At 44.4% G+C, this 24,991-nt stretch overlaps 1 protein-coding gene across 4 annotated transcripts in view; it reads left to right on the forward strand.

The window, feature by feature from the left end:
- tab2 (TGF-beta activated kinase 1 (MAP3K7) binding protein 2) overlaps nucleotides 1-24,991 on the forward strand; it is a 53,539-nt gene that overhangs the window by 25,949 nt on the left and 2,599 nt on the right. For 3 of the 4 annotated variants that reach the window (XM_054734067.2, XM_015975510.3, XM_054734066.2), the window contains 2 exons: nucleotides 10,579-10,754; nucleotides 18,694-20,281. In XM_054734067.2, the coding sequence (XP_054590042.2) occupies nucleotides 10,653-10,754; nucleotides 18,694-20,281 (1,690 nt within the window). In that variant the 5' untranslated portion in view covers nucleotides 10,579-10,652. The remainder of the gene's footprint in view (nucleotides 1-10,578; nucleotides 10,755-18,693; nucleotides 20,282-24,991) is intronic. The other variant, XM_015975511.3, reaches the window with a different exon arrangement.

The following is a 24,991-nucleotide window of genomic DNA, read 5'->3' on the forward strand; positions in this document are numbered from 1 at the left end:
ACGAGATGGAAAAAATATTGGTTGTTAATATCGGCCCAGTTTTATTTATCGAACCAATACAGATGTGTTTAAAAAATCACTAATGTTGATTGATGCCGTTATATTGTACATACCTAATATCTAGACAACAGCAACATCTGAAGTTCAATCAGCGTGGGGTGACGGTGGCACAGGAGTTAAGCGCTCGCCCCGTAATCGGAAGGTTGCAGGTTTGAGCCCCGCTCAGTCTGTCGCTGTCGTTGTGTCCTTGGGCAAGACACTTAACCCACCTTGCCTGCTGGTGGTGGTCGGAGGGACTGGTGGCGCCAGTGCTCGGCAGCCTCGCCTCTGTCAGTGCGCCCCAGGGCAGCTGTGGCTACATTGTAGCTCATCTCCACCAGTGTGTGAATGTGTGCATGAATGGGTGAATGACTGATTGTGTTGTAAAGTGCCTTGGGGGGTTCCAGGACTCTAGAAGGCGCTATATCAAATACAGGCCATTTACCATTTAGACACGGTGTGCTAACGGCAGCATGAGTGGAAACTTGGCAGCAGCAGATAATTTGGCAACATTCTTCTTATTTCTTTAAAGTCCTAACATTAAGGTGTGTTTTTGTGGGTAAAGCATTCACGTGGGCTGCTTTACCCGAGTGGTGGGGTATGCCGTATGAGAGAAGCAAGTATTGCATCTATAATGGCACTCTACTCCGGCTGTAGCTGCTAGGGCTAAATGATGAAAATGATATTTGTTTACTTTTTATTGCAGAAACTGTCATTTCTGATTGATTCACTGTTTTCTTCAAGTCAGTGTTTAATAACATTTACAAAGAAGACATGAAATGACAGCAAAGCATCAGAACATTTAAAGATGATACTCTTAGGGGAAAAAGCTTAAAGTAAGAATGGCTTTAAAGGTCTTCTTCCCATGGAAACTAACATTTGTGGTTTCTGAAATACAATCAGTCACCGAGTGACATATGCATGCTGGACATGAAAGTAGTTTTCAGCCCCGTCGCCTGCTTTAGCTGCAGAAAAAGCCAGTCTCCTACGTCACATTTGTATTTATGGACTCGCCCACCTTGGCTTGAAGTTGTGTTGATTTGTGTGGTTTTTGAACGAAGAGAAGTTGTGCTCTCAAGTAGGCATCTTGTTTACAGTAAAGCCTGATTTATGCTTCTCCGTCTGCGTCAGTGCGGAGACACGCAACGCCATTATCCGTACTTGCGTACGCAAGTACGTACGGAGTCAAGCCCACTTTTTTAAACATCTGTCGAACGAGGCGGATTACGCAAGCTTGTGATTGGTCAGGACGCCGCTGTCGTTTACAGCGCCGCCATTGCAAAGAGAGCCGAGGATAACTAGCGGCAGACACGGAGAAGCTTGAAGAATACCTCGCGAAAAAACTCTAAAGATATGAACGTTTAGTTCACCCGTGACTGGAGGAGTGAAAAGATGTGCAGCAAGCGTTTTATTTGTGGACGGAAATGACCGGAAACGTGGGTTTAGAGGTGGGAGCGCATGAAGAGGTGGAGAATGAGAGACAAATATGTCAGTGTTAAAAGTCTCTTATATACACAAAAAACACAATACAGTAATCCCTCGCTACTTCGCGGTTCGTTCATCGCGGATTCGCTGCTTCGCAGATTTTTTCTTTGGAGCATTTTTCAGGGGGAATTTGCAGATTCGCAGTATTTTTCACTGATTCGCGGTATTTTTCTATGCGAAATATCAAGAAATTCTTGTTTTTTTTTTTCATTAATTTCGTCAAAAAATGCACTTTTTGTAATAAAACTAAAAAAAAAACAAGTAAAAAAAATTTTTTTCTTGAGTTTTACCCACAAAAAGAGAATGTGATCATACGATAATTCAATAGGGAGCGTGGTTTCACAGACGCGGAAGTGATAGCGTCGGTGAAACGCCGGCTGATCTAGGAAACCCCCGAGCGTTCGAGCGTCAACGAAGTGACACGGAAATGCCGGGCTTTCCAGAAGTAAGTAAGATAACTTACTATGAGCTGATAGTTCGTTGGATTGATTGGTAGGTTGGAAACTCTGATCATGAATCTGAAGAAACGATGACTGAGTGGTGAGCTGGAAAGGCGACTTCCGTTTATAGCCGCGGTTTGTGACGTAGGTGCGACGTGGAGGGAATCCCCGCGAGGGAAAATGCTGGGAGTCCCTACTTCGCGGATTTTCACCTATCGCGGCCAGGTCTGGAACGCATCTACCGCGATAAACGAGGGATTACTGTATAAACACACGATCCTGGACCGATACATGACAGGATACCACAGAACAGCGCTACGCCCTCTGCTGTCCTGGTGGGGAATTGCTTTGCAACACTCCCCAGGAGACGGAGAAGTATGAGAGCAAAACGCTTCCGTCAATCCGTGCGTGTCTGTCCCTTGCGGAGCTGACGGAGAAGCATGAACCAGGCTTAAGTCATTCCTGCTGTTGCAGGAAGCCGATGAATTGGCCTCTCGTCCCTCCCTCTCACACACGAGTGTTGCAGTGAGGGATGGAACCAGAGAGACAGAAGACACCAAGCAGACAGCAGCAAATTGTATCTTAAATGCGAGCACGGCCCTAATAATATTGCCTGTAGCAGCACCACGAAAAGAAAAACCTTGTAAAAATGACGGTGTGCCCGTGCCTTCCAAGCTTGTGACCGATGCAGCCGTGTGCCAGGTCAAACATTGACCTCCGACAACACAGAACCCACAGGATGAGGTTAACCTTTACTCAGATGTGCTGTTGCAACCATCTTGTAGAACTATAAATCAGTTAACTGCAGAAAACCTGTTCAGGCTCTGCAGTGATTCACTTCCTCGTAAAAGAAGCTGCAAGAATGAACAGGTCACGGATTTGATTAGTCTAGGCAGCAGCAGCAGCAGTAGTTATGAAAGGCTCTTGTTTACGGTTAAACAAGAATCAAACCCAAGTACACTAGTTACTGTAAAGCAGCCTAACCAGCCCGCCAAAGGAGCTTTTTATCTTTTCAAATGTCAGAAGGACATTGTTTCCTTTCAGTGCAAACCAAGGTTATTTGTGCAGTCGTGTAATTGTGATCCTCTCACCTCAGACGTGCTGTTATGAGTGCTGACTGCTAACACAAGAACGGCCATCATGGCCTCGGGGCTCCTCGTCGTTATGACTGGTGTCAGGCATGTTTGTGTGTAGGAAGACACAAATACTTCCTCTTTGGGTGAACTGCTTGTAATGTTTGACAGGGTATCCGCGGGTCCTTAAAAAGTCTTAAATTTGCTTTTCCAAATTTAAGGCCTTAAAAATCCTTAAAAATGACGAATAATCCTTAAATGCAGTTTCCAAAGGTCTTAAATTACCAAAGACCCAATAAACAAGATTATTTTATTATTATAAAATTTTCGTGAATTTCTGGTTAGTGTTCAGCTTTTTTTTTGTGTACGATGTTGGCGTGAGCGGAACCGTACGCAGTCAGTTGGTTGTGAAAGGGGGATATTTTTAGATGAGCACATTAGCTGGTTAAGCTAGTGGGAGCTTGCGCCATGGGGAAGTGCAAGTTTAATGGTAATTGGATGGCTAATCCCACGTTCGCGATGTGATTAGCACCGGTTCCAGGCAATGGCTGGAAATTATAGCTTAAATTTGGTCAAAGTGGCCTTAAAGGTCTTAAAAAGTCTGAAATTGGTCTCCCTTAAACCTGCAGATACCCTGGTTTGATGGAACCAGGGACTGAAATCTGATCTGGGGTTCTCAGTCCTGGTCCTAGAAAGCAGGTGTCCAGCATGTTTTCTTTCTTTCCGTTCTTCAACTCAACTGATTTCAGTCAGCAGGTGATTAACCTGCATCTGCAGAGCCTGGTGAACTGCTGAACAGGTGAATCAACCACTGGATCCAGTGTGTTTGTATATAGGTGTTGGCCTCGACACCGGCCTCACAGAACCCCTGATCTCTAGACATTACTGATGCTGCTACATTTTAGGCCATGGGTCTGATGAAGGTCTGTTCTCTTTGGGAACCCCCCCCCCCCCCCCCCCCCCCCATGCAGTCGCTGGATTTACTAGGTTACCACAGAAACCATTAAGAATTTTTGATTAAAATTTGAGATTATGAGACAGTCGTGGTCAGCTGATGGGCGATAAGTGCTGCAAATATTTTGGGCCGCCTCATGGCCGATATCTCGATGTTTGGCACCATATCCAAATGCTTAATTACCACTAACAACAGCTGTAGGTGCACACAATTTCTGGACCTAATCTGTTTTTAAACACTGAATTTAACCAACTGTTGAATCTAGGGTTGTCACGATACTAAAATTTCAAACTCGATTCGATACTTGAAAAAAAACTCGAGGCTCGATTTCGATACTATTTAAAAACACCCATTTATTGAACAAGTTTATTCAAAAAATAACATTCCTCAATTTATATTACAAAAATTAAATGTTAAGAATTAAGTGTGTAAAGTGCTTAAACCTTTCAAGTATCAGCATTTTTTAAAACGTGCATACAAAAACTGGTGAAAGTTAACACTTTAAATCATGAATTGTCTCACTATATATACACTATTTGCAGAGTGATGTTTTGCTGCTTAAACTCTGTTTAAGGTGCATTTTTGTCATAAGATGTAATGCCATATGTTTTGTTCTGTACTTTTGAACAACTCTGTTGGTCAATAAAGGGAGAAAACGAATTTCTCCACAGCAGGACAAAGGTACATCTACCGGTAATCTTAATAAAAACAGATTGGCGCACGGCAGTGACGTCATTAAAAGTGCCGGTTAGATTAGCCGCAGCTAGTCTGTTCACGCCTAGAAATCCCAGACCAGACCCGCTCCAAACGAACAGGGGAATCACGTTAATGATTCCTAACAAAACCTTTCGACATGAAGATGTTTTGGTGCAGATAATGTCTTATTTCGAGGCTGCACCATGGGTGCCCGTCCGCACCCGTTATATGGATATACACTGACGGCGATTCGCCGATGGATCTAAATACCCCGGGGGATCCAAGCAGCACCAAAGTTGTCAGCGTGAGTAAAGAAACGTACTGCATGCTAGAAATTAAGTCCGGGTTGCAATAAACGGGAGTTTACAACTACGTGCCGGACTTGGTGTGCTAATTAAGTTGGGCTGTGAAGCGGCTCCCAAATTCGCTGTTAATGTTTTTGTTTATTTATTTGGCAGACAAAACTTGGATTGGAGACAACTCGCGTGGGAAATTGCAATGTAGCCATGCGGCGTCTTCTTCTGTTTGTCTGGGAGGCGGAGGCTGCTTTACGGCATCTGGCTGTCGTGCGTGTCGGTGTACTTGAAGAAGGCCGTGTATAATAGTCCATAATATCGATACCACAGGGATGGAATATCTCATTTAGATACCACTTTTAGTATCGATTTATATCTAGGTATCGATTTTTTTGACAACACTAGTTGAATCTTAATATTTGTGCCCTGCTCAATGTTAAAATCAAACATTTACCAAGACTAGTTTAAAAAAAAACTGAAAAATGAGTATTAAAGTATTAAATACACAAAACGGGCAAAGAAAAAAGATCAGTTGATAATGTTTCTGAGCATTTATTATAGGGATGTACATCAACATGTAAGCAAATATAAATACAACTTTAGAATAGAAAGACAAATTCTACAGAAACAAAGCTTAACAGTGATGTAATGATCAATAAAAAAACAACCGCAACGTCTGAAGTTCATTCAGTCTTCTGTGCTCTTGATTCAGCAGCAGCTTGTGTGTTAGCCTGGAGATGGGGAACCTTCAGGTTGTGTTTTTACCTTCTTCAGCTCCCAGCTCACCAGCCTCCTGCTGATATCACACCTCCTGTCCTTGGTTTGGCTCCATGACTTGCTGCCATGCTGGATGTGACTTTAGTTGAGCCATCAGACAGAAACTAAAGATGAGAAACAGCTGTTGGTGTTTGTGTAGAGCATCCATCTTCAGATGAGTCTAGCAGAGAGAGCAGAGGAGAACTCGGCACATTACAGTCCATTTAAAATCAGGGATACACGTTTTCCAAATTTTCTTTAACCGGTCATTGGCTCCCCTTAACGGTTAATAGCCGGTCAACCATTTTGTCTGTAAGTGTTGCAGTTGTTCTGCTAAAGAGCCTCAGGAGGAGGAGAGAAGCAGATTTCCTCTCATCGTCACCCATTATAAACAAAAGGAGATTTTCTGCTTTGACCACTTTCACACAGCTAAAACGGCGAGAAGCAATATCTTCTACAAAATTCAAGTTGGGCACACAAAAATTTATACAAATCACCACCCAAGCCTTCTGCCGCTCGCGCTTTTCGAATATTTCAAACAGGTGCCGTGCTTTTCCTCATTAAGATCAAACTGTGAGACGCCACTGGCCCCTCCTGGCTCTCTGATTGGCGGAGAGGGCTCAGGCTTCTTCTGGCTAAACACGAATACACACCCACATTTATATGATGCATCAATTTGACCGGCTTGGCCTCAGGAGTTTTGTATTGACTTTTAAATGCATTCTGCGTTACCATGGAGATGTGATCAGCAACAAAAGTTCGTAAACTTTTCAGAAACACCTGTATCAAGACCAGAAACATTCCATTTTTTAAAGGGTCATCACTTTATTGAAGCAGATTTCCATCATCTATTACCATGGCAACAAAAGTGACGTAGTAACACGCCAAAAAAAGCCTCGTTGGAATGAATTTATAAAGGTTGAAGAGGAAATTTCTGGTTAAATTATTTTTCAAATTCATGTAAAAGGCTGTCCCAAAAATACTGAAATGCTTATTGTGGATATTTGGTTTGAAAATCCATCACAGCAGAGTTATCTAGTGAAAAGTGGCCTTTCTCTTGTTTCTGAATGTGAACCTTTGACGTAACCAAAGGGAGTTGAACAGTCAAAGATGAATAATGTTTTGTTGCGTCGGCCTGTTTCATGAGTCAGGGTGACTTGAAAATTCAACTTAAATTGGGAGAAGGTCTTTTGACTACCTTTTGAATTAAATGTATTTTTTTCTTGTTTGCTGTATTAATCATCTCCTCAGAGACACGGTGGACATGAGGAGATAATAAAAGTCAAAATGTCCCCAAAGGACAAGTAGTGGAAGGGTTAGTACTGAAGGGGAGGTAGCTTTCATTAAATCTTAATTCAGCCCACAGCCTCCGCTGTTGTTTCTATTAATATTATTATTATTGTTATTATTATCAATTTAAAAATAAACGTCCAACAAGTTTAGGATTCTTTATGGTTTTAGTGTTTTCAGCAGCAGATCCTGGTTAATGCCTTGTCAAATTTCTTATGAGACCATTGGGTTCAAACTAATTAACAAACCAGGCCCGACATGTTATTTATTGATATTTAGCTTATTTAATTGATAAGAAGAAGGTATCATTGATTTGGTTTTAAAGTTCAATTTTTAAAGGGATATTATGGAAGTGTGACAGCCAAAACATGTATAGAAATAATAAATGTCTTCTTCATACATTCTCCTGCAATGCCCTGGTCCTGTAGAATGAGCCCTGGCATTTTTACTGTGATTGCCTGTTTTTCTGTAAAATCACAGAAAAAGAGAGATGCTCGGGTCGAGCAGGCTGCTTCATGCGCGTTCACGCTCAGGCGTCGCCCGTAGCATTTGCTATCCGTAGCTTTAGCAGCAGAGAGAGAGGCAGTGCCACTTTGTCGCTGTTCCTAACGCCTAGTGACAAAGCTAGCTACATTTCTGAGGACCCTTAGCTACTTTCTGTAGAACTTTCTTCTAGATATTTCCTGCTAATTAGCAACAAAACAGCCATTTTCACTCCGCACCGTTCTTTGGTTTGACGTTGTTTCAGCTGTCATCAAGGATATAAATGTTACAGATGTTACAGAGGTGGTGAAACGGCTCGTTCAGGTGTAAATGAAGCATCGCCCAAGAGACGCATGCTCATTACAAGCTCGTGCCCGACGCGCTCTGCTCGTAACACAGAACCAGCGCTGCTTTTATTCAGACAGTCACTCACATAACTCGTCGTCAGTTCTCTTCCATTTCTCATTAAAACCACAGTTTAACATTCCGTTCATCCTTTGACTCCTTTTGAGAATCATTTTTGTTTTCTGCCATCTGCTGAAAAGCAGGAACGTAAAGCTGCGTTGCTAATGTTGCTGTTCAGTTCTTCTTTTAATGAAAATAGCAGACTATTGGCAACACGGGCACGTTGCTGCCCCCGTCAGGTCAGCTGTGTAAACAACGCTGCTTTATCTTTATATTTGAGACCCGCCACTTCATGAATTTACCCCCATTTGGCCGGTGGTGGGTGCTAATTTCCACCCCTGGTGTGAAACCAAATTCTGGTCCCGTAAGGGACCGAAACGGTGTCGGTGCAGGATAGGCTCGGGTGCAGGATCGGCTCGAGGTCCATCGACTGCCGATGACGTCACATTACTACAAATCTACTCGGCTTTCACACACACGTTTTGGAAAGACATCAACAGTTTAGTTAATAAATTCTTGTTTGTTAACACCTAAATGTTTTCTTTATAATTGTAATTTGTTACAATTATATTATCTTTGTTTTGTAAAGAATGTGAAACTGCATAAAACCAACATCAGACTGACAAAAACTAGAACGGTTCTTATATATGAAGCCATATCTGGTTGTATTCATGTGGAGTTCGTCTGTATATTTCCTTAGTTGTTATCTAAATACATTCTTTAACTTAAAATATTGCTTGGTGTCTTTCAATAAAGTTCTTATATTTTATTTTGCCCCATTTCATCAACATCAAGAGCTTTTGAGGGCCACCGTTTATCATTTGCTTATATTTTACATTTCCTTTAGAAATTCAAACATATTTTCTCCAAAATGTGTTGATTTTTGGACTACAGGACTACAACCGCTAAGACTACGACCGCAAATTTGTTCTGACCAATCAAAATCATAACGTGATAACTAGGGATGAGTACCGAATTCGGTACTTTTTAAGGTACCGACCGAATTCCATAGTACCGACCGAGCACCGATTCACGTCATTTCAAACGGTGCCTCGTTTCGGTACCCGTCCTTCATAACGAGAACTTGCCAAGACAGCTGCGCATGCGCGTTATGTCGTCGGTCCCTGACTCCTGCAAGCGAGTTGTAAACAGAGCAGCACGGTAGAAAGAACGCACGCTAAAGCTTGGGTCCACGTCACTAAATGTGATGGGTAACTGGGTGATGATGAAACCAGCGACAACGATCTAAGTGAGACATCCTCATCTTAATCTGCTCCGGTAGGTAAATAAAATGTTTAAGATAACGTTAGCTTGATATGTTAGCTTCCGTTTCGCTAATGGTGCGTTCGCTTTCTCCTCGGAACTCCGAATTTCCGACTAGAAGAACATGAACGCGCTCTAAAGTTTGGCTTCTCTTTACTAAATGCGACGGGTGATTGGGTGAAGACGAAACCAGCGACAACGATCTAAGTGTGAGGCATCATCGTTTTAATCTGCTCCAGCAGTTAAATAAACTGTTTAAGATAACGTTAGCTTGATAAATTAGCTTCCATTGCTACCATTGTTATCAGCTAATGGTGCGTTCGCTTTCTCCTCGGAAATTCTAACTTCCCAGTAGGAAAAATCAAATGAAAAGTGACGGCAAAAGGAATGAAGATACGCAGTAAATTTAGTTCACAGTAAAGATGTTTGCTTCAGTTTAATTATCAGCTTATAAAACTACAAGGACGATGTTAAAATACAAACAGTTGTATGTTATTTATCGTGATATTTATCAAATATGGTTATATATTGAGAAAAATATATATTTAATTATAAAAGAGAATTAAAATAATAAACATTCAAAAGTATCGAAAATTGGTACCGTTAAGTACCGGTATCGACTCGTAGGTACCGGGAATTGGTACCGAATCGATTCAAATGTCAAAGGTACCCATCCCTAGTGATAACGTCACTTCCGTAAGCTTCATGTTCAGTCAATCAACTACTTTGACGTCATCGGCAGTCGAAGGACCCCGAGCCGATCCTGCACCGACGCTAATGTGTAAGCGCCATAAGTCACTTACCATTGTTAGATGAATTGGACACACTTGTTTCCTTTAAATCTGGTGAGAGGTGGTCTCTCCCTTTGCTCCTTACGTATTAAAGCATCTCTGTGGGACGGAGGGTCTGAAACTCTAAGCATGTGGATGGATTCTCTTGTGTTTGTTGTGGTTGCAACATTTGCTTTTTAATGCTTCTTGGATATGCTGAATTTATTTTATAATAAAACAACATGATCATGTCAAAAGAATGTCTGACGGTGCAGTAATATTAATAATATTTTTCAAGGCACGCAAAGCACTTTTCTATTATTCACGAACTCTCACATTCACACACTGCTCGTGATGGGCAGCCACTGCTTCCCCGGGGCAGCCTGTCAGAAGCGAGGCTACCATCGACCCCTCTGACCACCACCAACCTGGACAAGTCAAGTTAAATGTCTTACCCAAGAACACAACAGCAGAATTCCCGAGAAGGAGCTGGGACTGATCTGGCAACCGTCCGATTACTGGACAACCTGCCCAATCTCCTGAACTACTGTAGCCCTTGCTAGTTTTAAACAAATTTTGGTCCAGATGAACTTCTGCAACCAGATGTTTTTTCTTTCTTTCTTTCAGTTCAGACATTCAAAATGCTGCTGACGTTCCAGTGTGCTGAACAGAACAATTTGTCCTGACCCGGCAACCTACGAATGGCCCAGGGAAACCATCAAATTGACGTTCAGGTTTTGCATTACCTGTGCCAGAAGTTCCCTGAAGTCCCAGAAGGTGTTGTCTCCCAGTGCGTTCTGCAGGTAAAATGGTCCAACATCGTTGACGGCAGAAAACAAATGTCTACACAATCAAATCAATAAAACCTAATATTTTTTCACTTGGTTATGTTCTGTCCATCACACAGCCCCATAAAGGTCAATAGGTCCTTTCAAACTGCACTTCCAGACATAATTATCTAGATATAGAATCTAGAACATCTGAAGATCTTAGAGTTGCACCACACTTGTAGAAAGAAAACGCTTTCTAAACCATGCCCATACCTGTGATTTTAAGTACTTATAAGTAGGTTCAATTGGAATGTTTACCTTGTAATGTGCTTTGAGATGACGCTTTATGAGATTTGGCACTAAATAACTAGACTGAATAGAATTAAACTAGTAAAAAGTCTGGATTAGAATGATAAATGGTAGGATGCACGCTTTCCAAAATTTGTTTAACCAGTTAATGAAGCCCCTAACGGTTAATACTCTGTTAACCGTAAACTCCCCCTCCATCCCACCCCCCACACACACACAAAAACCTTTTCCCCACTCTAAAAGTATTACAAACGTATTTTCATCTACTCTTTTTAACATAATTCTGACATATAGCTAAAGTCCAACATTAGGCGTATTTGAACTATGTAGTTCTAAGAACTGTGTTCCTAAACCCCCTTCAGACAGGCCATGAAAAACGGAAATGTTCAGGACTCTGTCCGTAAGACCTTCGTGTCTGAATACAAACATCTGGATAACGTTTTCCGTAATTAAACCGGACGACGCCCCTAGTAACAGGTCCAGACTTGTCACGGACAAGGTGGCTGCTTCAGACTGGTGAGGTCGAGTTCCGGACATGGAGGAGGGGGAGGAGGAGGGGACCGGGGAACGCTGTGCACACCTAGATTACGTATGTATCACGTGACCGGGAATGTATATCACGTGATGTCCCTCCTGAGCACAAAAACCCAGTAGAAAGAAGGCGAACATCTTCTGCAGAGCATCTCCAACATGTCTAACAACTGGACAGATTCCGAGATTCGCGACCTACCCACGATGAGGGGGAGACATGATAGTTATGAAGAGCATCCAAGGTACAGCGCGAGACTCTGTCACCTACGACCGCCTCATACCAAAGTTGCGTGAACTCTGAACACACCGAAGCAAACAGCAGGCCATATCGAAGCTTAAGTCATTAAAGCGTCGATACCACGAGGAATGTGACCGCAACAGGAAAAGTGGCAACGACAGGATGGAATGGAGCTACTTCGAGTTGTGTGAAGCTATATGGGGTGCTCAAAAAACCACAAACCCTGCAGTGGTGTGTGGAAGCATGGCTGCGACTTCCAACCGACCAGAGGACTTCTCTGAGGCCAGCTGCAGCTCCCTTGAGAGGGCCCAAGAAGACACAATGGACGGTAGCGAGAACCACAGGCCCCAAGTCGCGTCGGGCAGGTAAATATTCACGTTAGCAAGCAGATGCTGTTGTAAGACTGGGTGTGCAGATGTACAGTTTGTAGCTATAAAAACGTTAATTGCAGACAACTAAGGCCTAAACAGCAGGCAAAACAAGAGGAAGAGAAACAAGTACCCACACAGAGTGGAGTGAGGCTTTAGAACGGATGGACGAGGGAAGCCATCAGCGTGACCGGGAATTGATGCAGGAGCAGAGGGAGTTTGAAGGGTATTATCTGCGGGAAAACTTGGCATTGAGGCGGCAAGTAGCAGTTGCATTCCAAGATGTGACCTCTTTGATGCGTGAACTTGTGAGCAGGTTCACTCGGCCGCAGCACGAATGGATGCCGGGCCCAAACTACCACCATTTGTAGTCCATCGCCAAGCAATCACAATGTCCGGCATAATGTGAACTTCAGTGGATATGCTGCATCCCCGATCAGATGAACCGGTACCTCTACACCATTGATGTCTCTGGACATCTAGAAGGACAGAAAACAAAGATTAGAGAGGTGTGTGTGTGTGGGGGGGGGATTTATAGGTTGAGGCATACCACACGGGGGAACAGGTAGCCATTTTGTTGTTCGGCTTAGCTGAAGATGGTAGAGTTGCTGAGTACTCTGGCGTCATGAGTTCGACCAGGCCAACCAACATGAACATCTGTGAAACTGAACAAAGCATTTCGTTAGTGCTGCAACATAACAGCCCCAAACAACAGAGGGACGCATAAAATGTATATTTGCTCTTGACAGCAACATAAAAATTCATGCTCTCACAAAACCAGTCTTACCAGAAACAACTAATCTTTCGTTACCTAACAGTAGCTTTGAAAGTAACACTGTCAAATACTTTTTAAGTATCTGTTGCGTCCCTCAGCTCTCTAGGAGTGATGTGGAAGAGGGAGTAAGAGATGTTGTGTGTGGGTTTAATAATAACAGAGTAATTGTGTCGCCAAACAAAGGAAGGATTTTATTACAACAAACACAAAAGGGCCTAAACATAAAGGAGATGAGCCCAACAAAAAGCGCCAAGCCAAAAGGGCTGGGAGGAGGAAACTAACTGAAATATTCACTATATAACCAAAACACTAAACTAACGAGAGCCGTCCTGTTAAGCAGAGACGCTTGAGGGAAATCCAAAATTCAATTCAATTCAAGTTTATTTATAAAGCTCCAAATTAGGGCTGAAACGATTCCTCGAGTACCTCGAATAATTCGAGTACAAAAAATCCTCGAGGATTCGTTTAATTCATATTTAATTAATTCGTGGCTTTGCAAACGCACAGGCTCATGTTTCACCCGGACCGAAATAAGTGATGCACATGCCCACTGGACTGCGAGTAGCAAATGTAACTTAACTTTCTCTTAAGCCATGGCAGACATCGTGGACCCCGGTGGAGTGCGAAAAAGACAGAAAATGTCAAGATGTGGGACCATTTTTCACGTCGTAAGGTGGAAAACGTAGTCCAGTGTAAATACTGTAAAATGGATTTAGCCTACCACAACACCACGTCCTCCGTGCTGCAGCACCTGTAAATGTCTCTTCTGCAAGCGGACTCAGAGCCTCTACAAGATAATGCATTTTAGCCTGTATTTCTATATATTCTGCGGACACTGTGCAACTTTTTCATTTGTAGCGCTCAGTTTCAGCTCACACCGTACGTCTGGTAGCAACACGTCGGACTTGAAATGTGCTAAAAATAGCAGTTTTTACACAATATGTCGGACTTTTTATTGTGTTGTTATTGATGTCCGTTGTCCCTCAGGATTGCTGCAGGAGGACACGGGTATTTATGAGGAAAACGAAAGAAAGTAAATAAATGTTTTGTGATCAGTATAATTTGACAAAACCACAGCAAACATGCTTTCTCGACAATCCTTGTTATTGTGTTGAGGAAAAAAAAGTGTAGAAGTTAAAACGGACGTGTGTTAATAGGGAAACAGCCGGCGAGCTGTTTGCGCCGTGAGCGGTTCTGGTTCTGTTTGGGCCGCAGCCGCTCACAGCGCTACTTCAACAGTTATCCTCCAAGTTTTTGTCTGGCTTGCAGGCTAGCAGATTCTCGCACGAGGGGAAAATCGGCTCAGGTTTACTTATTTTTTGCACACGCATTTGTTTACTGTGAAGTAAAGTTGAAGTGCTGAAGTTTTGCAAACTTAATTTTGAATAAAACTTGAAGAATAACTGGCAATTGCTTGCTCATTTTGAGAGGTCTTTCATAATTATAACATGCTATTTGATATAATGGTTTACAAATACAAAAGGGTAATTTATTAGAGTACTCGATTAATCGAAAAAAAGATTCGATAGAGTACTCGCTTACAAAAATATTCGATAGCTGCAGCCGTACTCCAAATCACGACAAGAGTCGTCTCAAGGCACTTCCCATAATAAACATTCCAATTCAGGTCAGTTCATTAAGCCAATCAGAAATAATGTTTCCTATATAAGGAACCCAGCAAACTGCATCAACAAGTCACTGACTAGTGTCAGTGACTATACAGCAATCCTCATACTAAGCAAGCATGCAGCGACAGTGGAGAGGAAAACCCTTTAAACAGGAAGAAACCTCCAGAGAATCCTGGCTCAGTATAAGCAGCCATCCTCCACGACTCACTGGGGATGGAGAAGACAGAGCACACACACACACACACACACACACACACACACACACACACACACACACACACACACACACACACACACACACACACACACACACACACACACACACACACGGACAAGTGATGTGTCTATAGTTATATTGTGATGTCTTAGTAAATATTCTATTTGGTGAGAGATAAACTTTATTGTATTTATCCTAGTGAATCTATAATTAAACGGATAAACTAGTAGTAGCACATCCAACGTCAAGGAAAGCAAAAAGTTATTACCAGGAGAGGGAGAATGTTTTAGTGGTTAGCAGCAGTGTGCTAGGCGATGGCCCCCTCCATGAGGCCGCCACAGCTCAGCCGAACATCGTTGTAGCTTCTTCTGGGGAGAAAAACACTTAAGCCCTTTTCAGACAGACATTCTGGAACATTTGCGGGCAATTCAATCCGGTTTTTAACCGGAACTGTGTTTTCAGACACACCACTTTTGTACCAGAACTTGTCCTTTCGGCTGCGTTCACACAGCAGGGAAAAGTTCCAGATGTCTGACGGCGGCGGGGGGGTGGTGGGGGGAGAGAGAATCGGACTCATGTTAAGAAGAAGAAGAAGAAGAAAATATAATTTCTATAGCGCCTCTCAAGATAAAAATCACGAGGCGCTTAAGCATAATTCTGCGCACACGAAGACGCATAAGAGACCTGGATGATGAAGCTCAATGGTTAAAGGAATCACTGAAGCGGTGTGAAGCGCTCCGTCGCGCGTCTAGGCGGTACCGTAGGAGGCGAGCTGCCGTGGTTCGCCGCATGCTACAGGAGCGAGCTATCTGGGTGCGCACAGCGTCCCCCGGTCCCCTCCTCCTCCCCCTTCCCCTTGTCCGGAACTCTACCTCACCAGTCTGAAGCAGCCACCCTGTCCGTAACAAGTCCGGACCTGTTACTAGGGGCTTCGTCCGGATAAATTCCGGAACACGTTATCCGGATGCTTGTATTCAGACAGAAAGGTCTTACGGACAGATTCCGGAACATTTCCGTTTTTCATGGCCTGTCTGAAGGGGGCTATAGAGACAAAATAAAGTTAACAGCTGAAATAGCAGGAAATAATACAGTTAAAGAGCAGACTGTAGAAGAAAGCAGTAGAGTGTGGAAAGTGGTCAGTGTGTCCTCCAGCAGTCTAAGCCTATAGCAGCATAACTACAGAGATAACTCTGGATAATCTATCCTATTTAGATGGAGGCATGTTGGAGTCAGGGCAAGGGAGAGCCGTCTTTACCGACTGTACACGCCACCTCCCTCTACTCCCCCACTTGTCCAGATCTAGGCTAACATCAGATTTTAACCATAGGCCCTATCAAATAAAAATGTTTTAAGCCTATTCTTAAAAGTAGACAAGGTGTCTGCCCCACGATTAAAGCTGGGAGTTGGTTCCACCAGTGAGGAGCCTGATAACTAAAAGATCTGCCTCCCATCCTAATTTTAGATATTCTGGGAACCACCAGTAGACCTGCAGTCTGAGAGCGAAGTGCTCGGTTAGGAACATATGGAACAATCAGATCACTGATGTATGATGGAGCTTGATTATTAAGAGCTTTATATGTGAGAAGAAGGATCTTAAAATCTATTCTGAATTTAACAGGTAGCCAGTGTAGGGAAGCTAAGACAGGAGAGATATGATCTCTCTTTTTAATTCTCATCAGAACTCTAGCTGCAGCATTTTGGACAAGCTGAAGACTTTAAACTACATTCTGTGGACTTCCTGAGAGTAATGAATTACAGTAATCCAGTCTTGATGTAATAAATGCATGAACTAGTTTTTCAGCATCACTCCTGGAAAGGATGCTTCTAATCTTAGCAATATTCCGAAGGTGGGAAAAGAAAATCCTACAAACTTGTGAAACCTGGGATTTGAATGACATGTCCTGGTCAATGATAACACCAAAGTTCCTGACTTTGTTCTTGGAGATTAATGTAATGCCATTCAGGTCAGGTGATTGGCTAAGCAATTTCTTTTTCTGGATTTCTGGTCCAAAGATGAGAACTTCCTTCTTGTCTTAAGATAAGATAAGATAACCTTTATTAGTCCCACAATTGGGAAATTTGTTTCGTTTACAGCCAAGTAAAAGTAAGGTAAAAGTTATGCAGCAAAGGGAGAAAACACTAAGATACAATAAGTTCAATCGTCTTGATTTAAAAGCAAAAAGTTTAGAGTCATCCAATTTTTTATGTCCTCAAGACAAGCCTGTAATCTACCCAACCGATTAGGTTCGTCAGGGTCAATGGATAAATATAACTGAGTATCGTCAGCATAACAGTGGAAGTTTATCCCATTTCCAGTCGGGAGTCGAAGGCCAGTCCAACGTCACGGTTACCAGAAATCTTAACGAATGAGAGATTATCACTACCAAAGGACCACGAAGCTAAACGCACAAGCACACGAGGAGAAGAGAGAAGCCTGAACACCTTTGTGCCCACACTTCTCAAAAACTTTGGGCAGGAGAGCAGCCTTTAACAGCTGCCCATGATTGCCCAATTACACACAGCTGAGACAGGCGAGGCAGAAGCCACCGAGGCCATCTTGTGGCCGAAAAAGGGCAGAGCACGTAACATATCTGTGGAAACAAGTTTAACATCTTAGTCCTCATCCTGTTTAAAAAAAGTGCCTCAGATTTCTTACAAAGGAAAATGTGTTCTCTCATTTATCAATAACTTCAAATAAACACACGAGTAATCCTGAGTACTCACTTATCAACTTAGAAAATAAATATTAGAATATCTCATATTTCTGAGTATGGAAAAAATTACATTCTAGTTCCCTCTTATCAGCAGATTCAAAATAAATCACCCCAATTTATGGGACCACAAAAGTAAACGGAGGACTAACTCTCCTAACAAAGACCAAAAAAACATACAGAAGTGCATCTCAAACCTGAAACATGCCAAACATTTGAGTTCCTGGAATCGATTCTGAACCTTTATAAATAAGAATCCCGATTCAGACTTGAATCGATTTTTTTTCAGCACCTCTACTAAATAGGTGGGTCTTCAGCATGGACTTAAAAACATGAACGTTCTCTGTGACCCTGAGGTCCTCCGGCAGCTCGTTCCAGAGGCGAGGGCCATAACACTGGAAGGACGCCTCGCCGTGAGTGTGTGTCCTGACTTTAGGGATGACCAGGAGACGCCTGCCAGAGGAGCACAGAGGCCGTGAGAGTTTATATGGTAAAAGCAGTTCTGAGAGATAAGAAGGCCCAAGACCATTAAGACACTTAAAAACCATTAGAAGAACCTTAAAATGTGACCTGAAACATACGGGGATTCTAAAACTGGTGTCATGTGCTCCCGCCTCCTGGTCTTCATCAGGACACGTGCCGCCGAATTTTGTAGAAGTTGTTAACCTGAGATGCTCTTTTTGGGAAGACCAGAAAGGGCATTGCAGTAATCTATCCTACTGGTGATAAAAGCACGCATCAGCATCTCCGTATTGGCCCGAGAGAGAATGGGGCGGACTCTGGCGATGTTCTTAATGTGTGGGATAAAAGTCAGCTCAGAGTCAGAAATCACACCCAGGTTCTTCACTTGTTCAGATGGATTAAAAGACAGAGATTGTAATTTCGGTAAAAGCTTCTCTCTCTGGGCCTCAGGACCAACGAATAAAACTTCAGTTTTGTCCTGGTTGAGCTGGAGAAAGTTCTCTGCCATCCAGGATTCGATGTCTAAAATTATCCCAATAAAAGTCAGAAAGTTTGATAACGATAAATTCTCGATTTATTGCCCAGCCCTATTCTCCAGTAAAGATCACGTGGTCAAAAACGGGTTGGTCTGTAGGCGCTTTCGGACTGTAGTTCCTAGAACGTTTTCAGGAACCACAAAAAAACCACAGCAACTTGGTTACTGAGCACCTTCATTCTTCTTTCTGTCTTGCAGAACAACAACAATTTAGATGCATGCTGTGAACACTTGTCCCAGGTCAGTCCAGGCTACCATCACAGTGAAGAAGGCAATCTGAGCTTTTCAGAAGATCTCGGCTCCCCCAGGCTACGTAATCACATGACCCAGCTGAACCTGGGCTTCCAGTCGCAGAATGTGCATGTGGCTCCTGTTCAGGACAACCTTAGGATGAACGGCAGCCGAACTCTAGCCCACAGCATGAGTGACGGGCCCCTCCAGACAGGCCAGGCCCCAAACAGTGACTTCTTTCAGCATGAGCCCCAGTCAGCTCCCGTTCAGGTTCCCTCTACTCACAACGTGTTTGGTGTTATGGAGCCCACACAGAAGCCGCAGCCTCCACAGCACCTTGGACTTTACCCCCTGGCAGTAAAAGGATCAGCCATGGGTCCGCAGCATACTCCACGCTTCAACCCCATCACCGTCACACTTGCTCCTAATCCTCAGACAGGCCGCAACACACCCACGTCTTTGCACATACACGGCGGGCCACAGTCCGGCCTCAGCAGTCCACAGGGTAACTCCATCTACATCCGCCCTTATGTTAGCCAGTCTAGTACAACCCGGCAGAGCCAGCAGCAGGGAGGCAGGGCTCAGTACAGCCCCACCTCTCAACCCCAGCAACAGTTCTACCAAATCTCACAGCTGTCTCACGTCTACATGCCCATCAGTTCCCCCACAAACCCCCAGGTACCCTGCATCCCTTCAAATGCGGGTCCGGCATTCTCTTCTGGTGCCTCCTCGTGCTGTCCTTCGTCTTCCTCCTCCTCTGTCATGCCCACCTCCCTGTCTACAATTAGCCAGTACAACATCCAGAACATCTCCACTGGGCCTCGTAAAAATCAGATTGAGATTAAACTCGAATCTCCTCAGAGGAATAATTCCACCACAGCTGTGCTGCGGACAAACAGTGGACCTCGATCGTCCTCCGCCGCTTCTGCCTGTCCCTCCTCTTCCTCCTCTTCAACCAGCGTGGCTACTGTCCCCACCACCTCTCTGTCCATCGGCGGTCCGAGGTGCAGCCAGCCCACAGTTTTCATCTCTGCGGGCTCACCTACAGCTGCTTCTGCTCCCTGTGAGGAGGCTGCTGTGGTCTCTGCTGGCTCCCGGTCCCAGCCCAAGTTTTATATTTCTGCTAATTCCTCCAATGATGATGGTGGGGCAAGAAACCCTCCGACAGTCTACATATCGGCAAACCCTCCCTTACAGGGGCCCTCAGGGGCCAGAAACATGAGCATGGGCCCTGCCTACATTCACCATCACCCACCTAAGTCCAGAGCCTTGGCGGGAGGTGCGAATGCGGCCTCTTCACCTCGTGTGGTGGTGACTCAGCCCAACACCAAGTACACATTTAAAATCACAGTGTCACCTAACAAACCACCAGCCGTGTCTCCTGGAGTCGTGTCCCCAACCTTTGAGCCCAACAACCTTCTCAGCCTCCCGTCTGACCACCATTTTGTGGAGCCAGAGCCGCTTCACCTCTCAGACCCGCTGTCCCCCCACAGGGACAGGCCGAGTGAGCCTCGTAGACTCAGCATGGGCTCTGATGATGCAGCTTATACTCAAGGTGAGCCATTCTGACTTACTCTCTGGAACACAGGAGTCCAGTGAAGCCTGCGTTAATGTCTGCTTGCTTAATGATGGCAAAGGACACCATAGCATGAGTCTGTGTTTACCCCCATCAGCTGTTGTGAGTCAAACCTGTAGGAGCACGCTGCTGGCTCCTTATTTGGGCTTTTGTCTGCATTTGGTGTGACTCACCAGCCAAGGCTTCTAGTGCATGATGCTTACCAACCAGAGGGGTTCAGCGCCATGCTTGGCCCCGCTGCTTCTGTCTCCTTGCCACTGTGTGTTGTAGCTTGAAAGCTAAGTATGTTTTAGCCGTCAGTGTTGGCTTGGGTGAGTCTTGAGCTACCTGGTGTTATTTAGGAGTGGCGGTTTTTAATGAGTCAGATCTCACTGCCTGTCAATTCTGTTGAAATGTGGGAAACAGGCTGCAGCGATTGTAGTGGCTACGTGCGCTTTGGTATGCTAACTAGGGATGCTCCAATCCAATCACGTCATTTTGAAAGTATCAGGAGAAATAAAGGTTTTTAACCTTTTAAAACAACAACGTGAGTTTTTAAATCATCTTGAGAAAGACATTTTCAAATAGAATAAAAATGGCTTAGTTTTAATTTCAATAAGTTCCTCTACATCAATAAAACACCTTAACGTTAGACAATTTACGGCAGGCGGGAACTCGGACACCAGGGTGCAGCTGTTGGCAAGCAGGAGTCGGTGTCTGTACAAATGGTAAATGGCCTGTATTTGATATAGCGCCTTCTAGAGTCCTGGAGCCCCCCAAGGCGCTTTACAACACAGTCATTCACCCATTCACACACTGGTGGGGATGAGCTACGATGTAGCCACAGCTGCCCTGGGGCGCACTGACAGAGGCGAGGCTGCCGAGCACTGGCGCCACCGGTCCCTCCGACCACCACCAGCAGGCAATGTGGGTTAAGTGTCTTGCCCAAGGACACAACGACAGCGACAGACTGAGCGGGGCTCGAACCTGCGACCTTCCGATTGCGATTGTGCCACCGTCGCCCCAAGATCTGCTCGGGTGCAAAATTGGCTCGGGGTCCGTCGACTGCCGATGACGTCTAAGTAGTTGATTGGCTGAACATGAACCTTACGGAATTACGTAATCACGTTACGTTGGTCCAGGTAAATCTTTCTGTTGGAAAGATGGACAACGTTTACAAAGAAATCCATGATTACCTCTTTGAAAATACACTTTTAGCATAGAGCTGCATGTATATTAGGGCTGAACGATTAATTTCATGTGCAATTAAATTGCGATGTGGCAAAAGGAGCTTTTCTAATCGCAATTTGGCAGCAAGTGGTTAGCGCGATGCTAATATACATGGAAAAACCCATAGGAATGCTAATGCTAATATCACCGATTACATTATTACAAATGATGAATTAGAAACGTGCCAAATGATTACATTTGGAGTCTAATAGAAAGTAAAACTACCATCAATCAAATAAGTACAGACAGGTATTTTAGTAAAGCCAGAAAACTTTTAACTCCAGAGTTTTGGCTAGCAGCTATGAGCGTACCTGAACTACGCATGGACAAGACGTCAAAAACTCTAAACACAAAATACTTCAATAAACGGGACACACTTCTTTCCTGCAAATACAATTTCACAGGTGTTGCTAATACCTATGATCCTTCAAGGGATGTGCTCAAAGAGGAGTTCAACATCATGAATACAATATAGTGTTTTATTTTACAAATACCATTATAAACACAAACTTACGTCATAACAAACATTATTTTAATAACAAAACTGCTAAATTCTTTCCAACAGTATAGATGTGTAGTGTATTTTGTCCGAGTGGGTTTGCCGTACTTTGACGTCATCGGCAGTCGAAGGACCCCGAGCCGATCTTGCACCCGAGCAGATCCTGTACCGACAGTCTGTACCAGGTCTGTTCGGGGTCCAGCGCCTGCTGATGACGTCACATCACGGCCAAGCCACTCGGCTTTCACACATAACTTTTGGAAAGACAAAAGCAGTTTTGTTAATAAATCCTTGTTTGTTGCACCTAAATGCTTTCTTTATAATTGTCATTTGTTAATAAAACATCAAATTATCTTTGTTGTGGAAAGAATGTGAAACCACATAAAACCAGCGTCAGACTTCCAAAAGACACAGCAGTTCTTAAATGTGAAGCCATTTCTGCATTAATGTGGAATTCGTCTGTATATTTCCTTAGTTATGTAAATTCATTCATTCAAAATGTTGCTTGGTGTCTTTCAATACAGTTCTTAAATTTTATTTTGCCCAATTTATCAAAATCAAGAGTTTTTGAGTTTATCAGTTGATATCTTTGCTTTTATTTTACATTTCCTTTATAAATTCAAACATTTTCTCCAGTAAGTGTTGATTTTTGGACTACAGGACTACAACCACTAAGCCTACAACCGTAAATTCGTTCTGACCACTGAAAATCATCATAACGTAACTTGTGTAAATCGGGTTCAGCCGATCATCTAGTGTGGCGTAATTTGCAGACGCAGAACCCCGAGCCTATCTGGTACCGGCACCGGCTAACACAGAGCTAACGTGTCTCCACAGGAGAGCTAACATGTCTTCAGCTTGGTGGTATTTTAAACCGGACAGCCAAGGCAGAGCGACAGACACTTGTAATGTGTGCACACCAAGTATTCAACATGCTGGAAAGTACAGCTCCATGATACGCTGCCTTCGTTGGCTTTTTCCTTTGGGCGTCAAAGCGAATCACGCGTCTCCATTAATCCCCAGTTTGCCTCTAACAGTCACAGTGAAGTCAGACATAAACGCGGAGCCAGCCGACAGAGAAAGTTACGCTAATAAACAACGAGAAATTGCCGACAGACTGAAAACATTGGAGCTTCTAGTTCTGCTGCAGCACCGGAGCTGCGTGCTGGAGCTGCAGGTGTTGTGCAGAGAAAAGTTACCTGCCTGCTTCGTCACAGGAACATGCATCGCTGATTACGGCTGCATGTTGAGGGAGTAAACAACTTGAAATAAGAGCTGCTGCTTTTAAATATATTTAAAACATAAACGTGTTTAATCTGTGCAGTTCCTGTGAAGTGAACGATAACCTAAGGATCATTTGGATGCTTTGCTGTTGCCTTGCAGCGAGAAGGTCCTGGGTTCAATTCCCGGCCTGGGATCTTTCTGCATGGAGTTAGCATGTTCTCCCTGTGCATGCGTGGGTTCTCTCCGGGTTCTCCGGCTTCCTCCCACAGTCCAAAAACATGACTGTTAGTTTGACTGGTCTGTCTAAATTGTCCTGAGGCGTGTGTGTGTGTAACCATTTGTCCTGTGTGTCTCTGTGTTGCCCTGCGATGGACTGGCACTCTGTCCAGGGTGTACCCCGCCTAATTGCCTGTTGACCGCTGGAGATGGGCACCAGCCCCCCCAGCCCCCCCCCCCCCCCCCCCCCCCCCCCCCGCAGGTTTAGAAAATGGATGGATTATTTTAATTCTTTCTTGAAAAATGTCAGGTTGGGAGTCGGTTTCAGCAGATACACAGAAAGAAATGACTTGGAATCCGATTGGGAGCAAAAAAAAATGATCGGAACATGCCTGACGCTAACTAACTATTTAACAGGTTGAGTCGAGTTTTCTTTAAGAACAGGACTGGTCTAACTGGTGGAGACAGAAGGTTCAGCTAGTATTGACTAACAGCCTGGTACCCTAACAGCTTGGTACCCTAACAGCCTGGTACCCTAACAGCTTGGTACCCTAACAGCCTGGTACCCTAACAGCCTGGTACCCTAACAGCTTGGTACCCTAGCAGCCTGGTACCCTAACAGCCTGGTACCCTAACAGCTTGGTACCCTAACAGCCTGGTACCCTAACAGCTTTGTACCCTAACAGCTTGGTACCCTAACAGCCTGGTACCCTAACAGCCTGGTACCCTAACAGCTTGGTACCCTAACAGCTTGGTACCCTAACAGCCTGGCACCCTAACAGTCTGGCACCCTAGCAGCCTGGCACCCTAGCAGCCTGGTACCCTAACAACCTGGCACCCTAGCAGCCTGGTACCCTAGCAGCCTGGTACCCTAACAACCTGGTACCCTAACAGCTTGGTACCCTAACAACTTGGCACCCTAACAGCCTGGTACCCTAACAGCCTGGTACCCTAACAGCTTGGTACCCTAACTGCGTGGTACCCTAACTGCGTGGTACCCTAACACCCTGGTACCCTAACAGCCTGGTACCCTAACAGCCTGGTACCCTAACAGCCTGGTACCCTAACAGCCTGGTACCCTAACAGCCTGGCACCCTAGCAGCCTGGTACCCTAACAACCTGGTACCCTAACAACCTGGTACCCTAGCAGCCTGGTACCCTAACAGCTTGGTACCCTAACAGCCTGGTACCCTAACAGCTTGGTACCCTAACAGCTTGGTACCCTAACAACTTGGCACCCTAACAGCCTGGTACCCTAACAGCTTGGTACCCTAACAGCTTGTTACCCTAACAGCCTGGTACCCTAACAGCTTGGTACCCTAACAGCCTGGTACCCTAACATCCTGGTACCCTAACAGCCTGGCACCCTAACAGCCTGGCACCCTAACAGCCTGGCACCCTAACAGCCTGGCACCCTAACAGCCTGGCACCCTAGCAGCCTGGTACCCTAACAACCTGATACCCTAGCAGCCTGGTACCCTAACAGCTTGGTACCCTAACAGCCTGGTACCCTAACAGCCTGGTACCCTAACAGCCTGGTA

The sequence above is a fragment of the Nothobranchius furzeri genome, chromosome 2 (genome assembly GCF_043380555.1).
Source record: "Nothobranchius furzeri strain GRZ-AD chromosome 2, NfurGRZ-RIMD1, whole genome shotgun sequence".
Lineage (NCBI taxonomy): Eukaryota > Metazoa > Chordata > Actinopteri > Cyprinodontiformes > Nothobranchiidae > Nothobranchius > Nothobranchius furzeri.